Source organism: Temnothorax nylanderi, unplaced genomic scaffold, assembly GCF_030848795.1.
Source record: "Temnothorax nylanderi isolate EJ_2023f unplaced genomic scaffold, tnyl_v1.0 TNYL_tig0228_pilon, whole genome shotgun sequence".
In the NCBI taxonomy this organism is placed as follows: Eukaryota; Metazoa; Arthropoda; class Insecta; order Hymenoptera; family Formicidae; genus Temnothorax; species Temnothorax nylanderi.
The window spans coordinates 285967-298273 of record NW_027249290.1 but is presented as its reverse complement, the minus strand read 5'-3'; the positions used below and the strand labels follow the sequence as shown (position 1 = coordinate 298273).

The window sequence follows — 12307 nt, the reverse complement described above, 5'->3', positions numbered from 1 at the left end:
ATTTAAAACATAAGATCTTTTATAAATAATATCAGCATGTGCATTTTTTTCACCGGTTAGTTTTTGAGAACATTTGTAACCAAGTCCAAGATTTTTGAGTGGATCCTAATGGGAAACTCGCGATACTTCATATCAATTATCAACACAAATGACTATTAAAAATGTTAAGAACTAAACGAAAATGAATTTATGTTTAATATATAAAAAAATATTATATTAAAAATGCCTTTAAAATATGACACGGTCTCTTGTAATATTAAAATTTGCATCGCGGTAGAGCCGGTAGTAATAAATCGATATTAAAACGGTATTTAATCGAAATTTATTTAAATAGAACAAAGAAAACTCAGCACAAAATAGATAAACTTCTTTTATGTCACATCTCAAGTAGTGTTGGCTTCAAGTGCTTCGCTCATCGCTCTATAAAATACACATAGAGAATTACGCGATAAAACGTTTACTGTGACATAAAAGTAATGTTAAAAAATCTAGAACTTTTTTATAAAAATTAACCGGTAAAAAATAAAAAAAATTTCACATGCTGACATTATTTGTAAAAGAGCTTATGCGTTTTAAATTTTCTGCAATTCTTAACATTTCTGATACTTTTTATACTCCTTAATGCCGTGTAGCGTTGTGGAGCAAAACGACGTTTGTCCACGACGACGTTACATAAAACCACTGACGGCCATCAGGTTATTATTGCCAAACCTAAATCCATCACTAAATGAATAACGATACCTACGTCGGTATTACGATCTCGAACTCAATTAAGTGCCGACGGTATTTCTAGAAACGTCACCCTCGACTTTGCCGATGATAAAGTTCAAGTTTTTTCCGTCTCGATACGTGCGAGAGAACCGTTTCGCCTATTCATTATTATCGATTTTTTCGCACCAATTATGTAATCTCGGAATGGTGAGCGTTAACGATTTAGCAAAATGTAAAAGCACATATAAAAACTCTTTTATATGGATTCTCCTAAAGCCGACGCGATTTCAAATTTCAAGTTTAATCTCAAATTCTTTGAAATTTAAATTCTTTCGTTCTTGAATTTTAATTCAGAATTTAGTCAAAACCAAGATATTAATATTGAATATTAAAATTAGTTTAAAGGTTGACAAAAATTAATTTAAATTAAATATCTATATTTAATTATTAAAACATCAAATTTGTAATGTTACGTTTTATTGGCAATGAGTCTTAATTTGAAATCGTAAGAGATAAATGAAGATATATTTTCAGACCATTTCGCGCGCATTCACACGTAAAAGCTTCGACGCTAAATGTACGTCGGCTATGTGCATTTAGTTTTAGTGGTGTACATGATAATACTAAAGCGCCGATAACCACGTAGGGCATAAGCGTAGCGTGCGCCGCGAGCGATGTTTATCATTTTCACTAACTGACAATTTTGGCAGCCGGATCGCCCGATTTTATCCTCTTTCGCTTTCACGATGATTTACTGCAACACGCCATGACATAAATTAACATGATATATGCACTCGTCATATCACTCGTTTCCATTGGTGGTGATTCAAAGTATGTTTCGGCAGCACATGAAACAAGTTGGATTATGACATGATAAAGTTAAAATTAAGAATTGAAATAAAATAGCGGAGAAGCTGTTAGTTAACACAAACTGGAATAACAGTGAGAGAAGAGGGAGGGGGAGGAATTTTTATAATAAAAAGTAATTTGGATAATTCCGCAAATATAATATTTTTAAGTCATTCTTGAGACTGCGAATGACTGATACCTACAAAGAGATGATTAATTAAAAGCCCCGTATGTTAAAGCGTTCGAATCGACGTGGATGGTGTTATCGGCGTAACGACACGCTTGTCTTGCCACGCACGTACGTGTAACAGGTATCACGTGCGAGACATATCAGGGACATTAGTCCGTGCGGGTCGGGCTTCCGGCCAGGGAGTTATTGGCGATTAACCAAAAATACGGGAACCAATATCCCGCGCGTACTTGTGATGCGTATATACGTTCGTTATTTTTCCGTCTAGATTGTCTAGGTCGTTCTAGAATCTCTAAAACGACGAGGGCGACGCGACAGTGTCGCGTACGTGGTTGGCGATCAATTATCGTGAGGATTAATCGCGGGAGGTTTCGTCGCGGCGTCAATTTATCGGCTTGTCAAGAAGTTTAACGGCGAAATGATTCCCTCTGAAAATTAATTATGCCCGTTGCCGCCGCGCCGCGCGCCGCGGTGATGTCAGACAATCGCTGTCGCGCTTGATTTATATCGCGTTATGTTACCAACTATCTTTCACATCCTCTTGTGATGTTACGGCTATTATATCTGAAATTCACGATAATCTGTAAACGATGTGTAAACGAGGCTATAGGTGTCAATCGATATCTACAATATCTACATCCAGGTGACTTAATCATGTTTTCGATTTTTTTTTCATTTTTGAAGTAAAGAGAACAATTGAGAAATTGTCAGCAGGAGCAGAGTGTTTCGCTTACAATTAGTCTAATAATCTAACTTTTAGTTGAGTTGTTTTACGTGGGGAAAACTTTACTTGTTTTATGTATAATACTTTGTATCTATCGATGGAGACAGTTACGTATGTGCGTGGATATGTATATACCTATTCCGTAAAAAAAATATTCAAGTGTGCAAACTTTTTACAAAAATACGGATGCGTCCTACATGATGTCGTCGTCGAATATTGCGTCTATTAGCGCGTCCAGCAGATTAACTACTAACCTAGCCTAATAGACGCTAAAGAAATTAATTAATGGCCAAACGGAACATCGATCGTTGATGATGATCAACAGCGATGAACGGATGAACGAACGAATGAGCGAATGAGCGAATGAGCAAGCTTCGTTGATCCTGAGGGATCGTACGATCAGCGCGCGTTAATTAATTTCCGGCCTAACCAAGTCCTCGGCATGCAGTCCGCAAATTCGTCGTCGCGGAACACACCGTAGACGTACGACAAGTAATTCTCGATAGCGATTCGATTCCACGAAGGACATCGGATACGAGGGAAATACAGGAAGTACGGTCGAGCAATATATAATCCAATTTCGCGACTTTCATCGAGCGCCACTCTCTCCGCTTTTCGTCAATTACACAGGACCACAAAAAATTTTTTTTGAAAAGCAACTGGGATCAGAGTCGGTGTTTCTTATAGATTTTGGGTCACTGAATCCGAATTCGTAAACCGTTTTGCTCCATCACGTCTAGATTTTTAGATAATCGAGAAAAATAGCGGAAAATCTGTGAAAATTGAAATAAACATTTAAAGAAAAAGCAAAAGTATAACATCAAAGAAAGAGAAAAAGTATAACATCAAAATGCGGTCGCAGAACTGATTTAAATATATTTTGGTAAGTTAAATAAAGTGCAAAAAAGGAGGATGTTAAAAAAGGGACGAATTTCGCACAAAAAGGTGTAAGTAAAAGAAATAGTGTTTTTTGTAGATCTTGATCTCCTGAATACGATAAAGATAATAAAAAGTTCGTGGTGCTTGGGGAACACCTTGAAAATTGAGCATAAACGTCGTGTATTTACAGAAATTCGGATGAGATATATGCTATATCATAAAATGTACTGGTGAAAGATTTGTTGGGGAGAGAAAAGGGGGAAGAAAGAGTGTTGTGTGTGTGTGTGTGTGTGCGCGCGCGTGCGTGCGCGCGCGCGCGGGTGCGGGTGTGCGCGTGTGTGCGCGGGTGCGTGTGTGTGTGTGTATGTGCGCGGGTGCGTGCGTGTGTGTGTGTGCGCGGATGCGGGTGCGAGTGCGGGTGTGCGCGTGTGTGCGCGGGTGCGAGTGCGGGTGTGCGCGTGTGTGCGCGGGTGCGGGTGTATGTGTGCGCGTGTGTGTGCGTGTGTGTGTGCGCGGGTGCGGGTGCGTGTACGTGTGTGTGTGTGTGTGTGTATGTGCGCGGGTGCGGGTGTGCGCGTGTGTGCGCGGGTGCGGGTGTATGTGTGCGCGTGCGTGTGCGTGTGTGCGTGCGCGGGTGCGGGTGCGTGTGCGTGTGTGTGTGTATGTGCGCGGGTGCGGGTGCGGGTGTGCGCGTGTGTGCGCGGGTGCGGGTGTATGTGTGCGCGTGTGTGTGCGCGGGTGCGTGTGTGTGTGCGTGCGTCGTGTGTGTGTGCGTGTGTGCGTGCGCGGGTGCGTGCGCGGGTGCGGGTGCGGGTGCGTGCGCAGATGCGGGTGCGGGTGCGGGTGCGGGTGCGGGAGCGGGTGAGGGTGCGTGTGCGGGTACGGGTGTGTGCGCGCGTGCGCGAGTGTGCACACACCCGCACACACCCGTACCCGCACACGGTCCCGCACTCGCGCACGCACACATGCACACACACACGCACACAAAACACTCTTTCTTTTCCCTTTTCCCTCTCCCCAACAAATCTTTCACCAGTACATTTTATGATATAGCATATATCTCATCCAAATTTCTGTAAATACACCACGTTTATGCTCAATTTTCAAGGTGTTCCCCAAGCACCACGAACTTTTTATTATCTTTATCGTATTCAGGAGATCAAGATCTACAAAAAACACTATTTCTTTTACTTACACCTTTTTGTGCGAAATTCGTCCCTTTTTTAACATCCTCCTTTTTTGCACTTTATTTAACTTACCAAAATATATTTAAATCAGTTCTGCGACCGCATTTTGATGTTATACTTTTTCTCTTTCTTTGATGTTATACTTTTGCTCTTTCTTTAAATGTTTATTTCAATTTTTACAGATTTTCCGCTATTTTTCTCGATTATCTAAAAATCTAGACGTGATGGAGCAAAACGGTTTACGAATTCGGATTCAGTGACCCAAAATCTATAAGAAACACCTACTCTGATCCCAGTTGCTTTTCAAAAAAAATTTTTTGTGGTCCTGTGTTATCAATGTCTGTTATTTATGCCATAGGACAATATAGGATATAATAATAACGATGACATTTGAGATAATTAATAACCGGGGGACCGTGATTTATGTAGAGATTAGCACTTTAAGAATCAATTAATTATAAAAGACTTGCATCACTTTTGACGCATAGATTTCAAATTCTTTCAAGTTTTTATATATAACGTTTTGTTAAGTCGTCGTCTTAAAATAAATGTATAAAATAATGTTGTACAGCAGAGTCAGTGCATCGAAATAAAACTAAACTAAAAATACTAATTTATTGAATGTTATTTATTGAATGATGCATGATCACCAACTGAATTGCGTGAGCGTCTAGAATTAATTGCCTAATGTGCAATTCATCGATTTATTATTACAATTTCATGGAGAGCATGCCTCACCGATATCGAATATTTCGTATCGTTAATTAATTCTGTGTTAATCCAAAACGACCGACTTTGCGTTGCGTTAGTTATCGAAAACAACCCGGATAATGTCGAAGACTGAAAATAATTATCATTGCAGGGCGCGCGCGCGCGTGCACGAATGGATCATTTGCGTTCCAGTATTCATATATGCGCAACTCCCTCAAAATAGTGTTCCAACCACAAGTAACAATGTACTATAATTGTTAGTATAATAATTATCAAAATGCAATAAATCTTCGAACAATTATCATCGTGTGGGTAAATCCCATCAAAGTTATATAAATTATATTATCAGTGGTTTAATTATATGGGTCAGCGGTGTATTATAATTATTTAATATTTATTATACTAGCTATTAAATTATTATATGTACAACACTATATCTATTTGTGTTAAATTTCATTTATCAGAGTAACATTGACCGCAATATTTACATGAAATACTAATACTTTCTATTATTGGACATAAACTATTTAACTGAAAAAATATTGACTGAAACAGATTTACATTAGAAAGACTAGATATTTTAATAAAGGATATTATACATACATATATATGCATAGAGATATATGTACATCCGTGGCCGTGAATACTTTTATATGTGTCTAATTTATGCGATAGCCTCATGAATCGCACAATCCCTTTCGCGTAATTTCGCCGAGTAATCATGATTTATATTCTTTGCGCCTACTCGCACATGGTATACCGATACCGGTGTAGCACGCGCACAAAGCTGAGAACAAAGCCGCCATCACGTTAAAGTCATTAATATCACTTTACCCTTTCATTGCCGCGGCGCGCGGCGCCGGAAAATGATAAATCCTACGACTCAGGATACTATTCGTGGTCTGGATAGCAGTAACTATCCGTCGTTTCACGTCGTTTCGATTTTTCTGCTCGATACGATAACTCGATCTCCTTTGACGCATTAGATCGCGACAGACTGAGAACGAAGTAACTTTCGTAGCAAACGTGTTTACGAAAATCGATAACGCCGGGTGAAATTTACAGTTTCGTTATTAGTTTGTTTATTCTGATCTATGATATTGATTTTTTGGATGAAAAGATTTGTTTTCATTAAGAGATAAAAATATTGATTTCAATTTATAGGAAATAAGATCGACAGTTAAAATGTTGGCTCCAAAATCAAAAAAATAAAAAATAATAAATAAATAAATATGAGCTCCATATTTGGCGGGAACATTTGAAAATATATCATTCTAAAGGGTCTGGGGTCCGCTGGACCCCGGGTGGCATTTAAGGGTTAAATAAAAAAATTTTTAAACAAAAATTTTTTTTTATGAATTTCTGAACAAAAAGGGAAGTATCTCTAATGTATAGAATATAAAAATAGTACGAGAAATGTATAAAAATAAAGCATTATGAAATTGACAATTAGTGTAGATAAAAATAATAAGAAGATAATTAAAAATTATGTACATATATCATGTTACGGCTACTCGCAGATATAAATAAATCGATCAATTTATTTTACAATTGACAATAGAACTGAATGAGTTTGCATTTTCTTTCTTATCAAACGAATAGAAGGGCTTCAATTGTCAGATTTTCATATGTATGCACGTACGCGCACACACACGTATATATGCACAGCAAAATAATTATTAATTTTGTAAATTTGAACTTTGATTACTTGCATTCTAAATATTTCTAAAAAAATTTTCAAACGTAGTTCGGAAAAAATAATAGATATAAACAATCACTAAAATTTAACGAATACTTTTATTATTGTTCTCTCTCTCTCTCTCCTTCCCTACTTCTTTCCTTCCTTCTCTTCCTCTCTTGGTGTTAAAACAATTCTTTTCCTCAACTGATATTTCAGACAGATCAAAATGTACATATTTTTCAACTAGAAATCCGTCCGTTTTTACAATTTAAATTCCATTTATTTTTGGACATGGCTGCTGGAGAGTGCATTGCTCGCTTATAGAATTCCTATTCGAATCTTTCTTACCACCTTGCGGCGTATTGTCTTCACATCCATTTATATACGCTATAGATATGTACACGTATGTCCGAAAAATTATTTATTTCGCTTTTTTATAATAAAGCGGACGTCAAATGTATTCTACATATTTTAATATAGTTATGATTTATTCAAATAAATTGTCTAAATGTTCGATCATACCCGTTAGTTATATAAAATATTAAAAAGTCGTCTATCTTTCGCACAACTTTATTGTTAAATTTAAAATCTGAAGACTTTATCTCGAAACATTTTCATATCATAGCTGGCATAAAAATCCTTAATGAGATTTATCAGTCATGACGCGAGAAATGAGCATTAGCCGGGCATATCAACAGCGCAAATAAACGTGCCGTATTTAGTATGGCAAAGTATCCAGCAGCGAATAAACTGTTAACATTTTTCAAGAGTTTCTCTGACATTTATCCTAACCTTTTCCACCTCGCGTTTTATTCTTAAAGACAAACAAATATGTATACATATATCGGAACTCTATACGTTTAACTTTTATTTTATATACTTAAAAATTCGAATAAGTTAAGAAATTGAATTAGTATATAAGTATATAAGTTGAAAAAATTAAAGCAGATAAGATTGCAATTAAATTGAAAATAACGTGATAAAATATACGGATAAATGTAAATATAAGTATAAATGTAAGAGCGAAGAGAGCGAGACTCACCGATGGTTGTTATCACGGTAAGGGAATACAGAAAAGCACCGGCGAAGGTCCACTTATTTTCCTCCACGCCTTCGTACCCATTTCTTATGGCTGACACTACCATCGTCTGATAATTCTCGAGAATGTCTCTCACCTTTGCCTTCCAGAGTTTTTCCGAGAACACATTTTCCTATAAACATATAAACAATATCAATAGCGTCAGAATATTAAAAGAAAAAGAAAGATTGACGTCAGCAATATTAATATCAATATTAATGCATTATATTAGCTTTTTCCTTGGAATTCCTTGACATTAGTTAAAGAGAGGGAGAGTACGGGGTAACAAAACTTGCAAAAGATTAAGGCCAGATATCTCAGCGTATGTATGTATATATATAAATATAAAAGTATATGTATATGTATACGTCTTTGATGACATGACCCGGACGGCCCGGAGTCCCGGATCCGATTCCCGTCATTCCCGATTTACGATCTACGATCTACTGTGTCCTGCTCTCAGCTCAGGGTGCGTTCAGGAATTACGCCTAGGCGCACCTAGCACCTAGGTAACTCTAATGCTACAGTCAACAGTGTACGTGACGTGTAAACTATAGCTTAGAGTTAGCCAGGTTGAATTTCTAAACGCAGCCCTGGCCCCTGCGGAAAGTACGGAAAGCCGCAGGCCGCAGCGCGTAGGCCGTAGCATGTAGCATATACTAGCATGTGTGATTGGCGTAAATTGTTCACCTTGGAGGTTAGGTCCCAAAGATTGGCGGCCGTCAGATTTCTTAGCTTGGTGACGTTGCCGGCGATATCCAAGTTGCTTTTACCCTCGATGTGGGTGAATAGGAAGGCGCCCGCTATAGTGTAGCCGACTACGAGACACACGATGCCGACGTTACTGAAGAGGAAGGCTATCAGCGCCCTGGTCCAGTCGGCGATCCGCTCACCCCACGGCTTCCGCTTGCGCTTCCGCCGTCTTCCGCCCCGGCCGCGATAACTTCCACGCTGCCAGCTCCTACTGGCTGCCGACGAACGGGACGTTCTGTCCGTTTCCATCGACAGTGACAACTTGTCGTGACGATGTGTCACGTGTCACCACTGCCACTGTGGCACTGTCACCAGCGTCACCGCGTCACCTCGATCGTCTCGTTTGGAGTTTGGAGTTGGAGCCGATTCGCAAACATCACGCTTCCCGCTTCCCGCTTCCCGCTTCCGGATCGCCAAACTCTCGCTGATTGACGGCTGACAATGAGAACTGAGTTGCGTTGTTCGCGATATCGCTACGGGTGGATATCCTATCGCGGAATGGTCACCTTGGATCTTTGATTCATTGGCGACTACAAACTACAAACCGCGCCGCGCCGCAGAAATTCACCGTGTGGCGTGTTGTTCGAAAACCACAGCCGCCACAGGCCACAGCCAGATACGGAAGAACGAAGCGTAAGGAGGTACATATAAGAAGATCGTTATGCGCGAGCACTGACCGAGGACCGGGAATAATCGGCTAATGGAGAATTATGCCGAGCAAATTTAATGGGGAACGTCCTATCTCCGAGTCTCTTGAAGTCTCTCGCTTCCTCCGCGGCGCGCGGCGCGGGCGGCACAGTTGATTCTCGTAGTCTCTGGTATCGTGGTATCGACACTTATATCGACTCCGTCGTGATCCGCGATCCGCGGGGAATCAAAGACACGACGTTGTCGCCGCCGCGGCCGCTGCGCCGTCGAGACTACTCGAGACTCGAGACGAGTCACTTGGCCGCTTAACAAAATCTATTGTGAAACTGTTTACAATCCCGCGAAAAATGATGGACGATTTCCCCGAAGTCGTCGAAGGCGAGATGTAATCCGACTTTAATTAAATTCCTTTTGATTGTCCCAGACTTTTCGCAAGCTGGGAATAAATCAACAGGATTTACACATTGTTCGAGTAGTTTTATACGAGTATGTTTCAACACAAAGTTGTCAAATATATGAAAACGTTCGAGATTCATTGCTATTCTATAAACTCGACAAAATATATGTGTATTTAAATGTGTATGTATATATATATATATATATATATATATATATATATATATATATATATATATATATATTTAAATGTTTGAAACAAACTCCATACCCCAACTTACGGAGATGGCTTATTATATAGAATATAGATGTTATAGATAATGCTGATAATAAGATACTTAACATGAATGTATTTGTAGAAATTAATATGCAATATTGGAATCTATTCCTACTAATATAATTCTACTCGTCTCGATTGTCTCGATATGACTATATATAAGACGGCGCCCATTTTCGGCGGACCATTTTTCAATTTTTCTTCATCAACATCAACATTCGTTTGGGAAACTGGGAAAGACTTAGTAATTTGTATATTTGGAGGGGTAAAAGTCATAGTGGTGTAAGTCAAATTTTTTTAAATTTTTTCTCGCGTGCATAGATGCAATCTATACAATATATAAATTGCATCTATGCACACGAAAAAATATTTTTAAAAATTTGACTTACACCACTGTGGTTTTTACCCCTCCATTTAATCAAGAATATGCCACGCATACATATAGTAGAAATTGAGCTCGACACTCGCGATGGTGGTGCTATCGATCGAGGCACACGGATAGAGAATAGCCGGAGTATAGGGATTGGCACGTTCGTTTTCTGACGTTGGCTAAATGATGACGTAGGCGACGCGATGATCGACGATAAGGTCGATCGTAAGATCATGTGAGAGTGAGAACAGAATCGATTCCAAATCCAGGTCATCCAGGAATCCAGGAATCAGCAACAAGGCCAATAAGCATCAGCATTTACCTCGTATCTAACGTGTCTCTCGCGAGTCGCGGGCGCGCTCTAACCCCGGCCACCCCGGCTGTTCATTGAGACGATTGAGACGGGATTCGGGATTCGAGGTTTCTGCGTTCCCCGTATCCTCGTTTTTAATCCTCGAGCTTTTGCGAAAGCTATACTTGGACACACGCGTCTATGCATATGCTATTACTTAGTGCTATTACACTAGACGAGAAGCCACGTGTATTACGTGTTAGAAAGACGCATTACCGTTTATTAAGTTTACAATTTTCGTTTCTTCTTATAGATCATTCTTTCTTAGAGTCTTATTGATACTATCGCGAATAATCGGACAGTCTTGGCGATTCTCTCTTCGCGAAAACCTTGCACCTTGCACCTCGATTCCCCGAGGTAACTAACAGCACGTGCACGTCCGTTAATGGTTTCCGAGCGACACTCCCGACTCCCGTTACGTTACGTTACATCATTATTACGCGCGTACGCGTACGCGTATGCGTGCACGTTGCAACAAATAATTAATTTCCGACTTTCCGACATTCGATGACATTCCGTCCTACGAAAAGATCCAAGTTCGGCGATAATCGAGATAGAGTCCAAGTCTTAATTGCCGGTATGCAAACATACGGAGAACAACCCACCTCGACCAAGTTTCCCCGTAAACTGATTTCTTCTTTCTTCGTGGGACCGTGGCACCCCGCGCCACGACATGCACCATCCCGAAATAGCGCGTCGCCCAAAATAACCGGGTTCAAGTCGCCTGGGTCTGGTCGTGTTGCCGATCAAATTGCCGGACTTGCCAGACACCCGGTAGACAAACCCGCATCTCGATGATCCGGTTAGGACGGTTAGGTGAACAAAATGTTGAAACATTGAAATTTTGAAATGTTATAATTAAAAAGACTGTTAAAATATGTAAACAAAATTACATTCAGAGTAAGAATTCTTCTCTCGTTAATTTTGGATAACACTCTTTTTTTTTTAATTTGATGATAATTAATAAAAGTAAAATACAAATGGACTGTCTGACAATATATCTTATGATGATCGATCATTCACCACTGTGTATATCCGCGCAAAAATCGGAGGATAATTTTGTGACGTTGTGAGAATGAGAGAGAGAGAGAGAGAGAGAGAGGGGCGATGCGGTTGGCTTTAAAATTTATGAAATGCAGATTCCGCCCGTGCCAGGATTGTTCATTCGTAATGGACGCGAACGAAAGTTCTTAGTGACTATTATTTCTTCTTTGAGTGGGCTTTATCGCGCGATTATCGAGTCGTTGAAACCGGAGCCGTTAACTGGATACCGCCGCTGCCGTCGCCGTCGTCGTCGTCGTCGTCGAGACGATTAACGTCCTCGCGATTTAAACGACGAAATGCGACTGCGAGCACAGTAGCGGAAATGCACGAGAACGTATATATGTATGGGTCGCAAAGGGGATGAAAGGGATTTGCATAGCAAGCGTGAATTTTGCATGCGACAAGTGCGTCCGGGAAAATATTGTAAGAACAATCTTCTGCGCGCGGAAAGTAGTAA

The 12307-nt window shown here is 39.9% G+C and overlaps 1 protein-coding gene across 1 annotated transcript; it reads right to left on the bottom strand.

Moving 5' to 3' along the window:
- Window positions 1-7974: 7974 nt before the first annotated feature.
- Window positions 7975-12304, bottom strand: LOC139779515 (uncharacterized; the record flags this gene model as incomplete). Its single annotated transcript, XM_071717911.1, has 3 exons — window positions 11023-12304; window positions 8701-9847; window positions 7975-8143 (listed from the first exon to the last, which is right to left on the bottom strand). Coding segments are annotated over exons 2-3 (481 nt in total), but the record flags the coding sequence as incomplete, so codon positions are not given.
- Window positions 12305-12307: the final 3 nt, after the last annotated feature.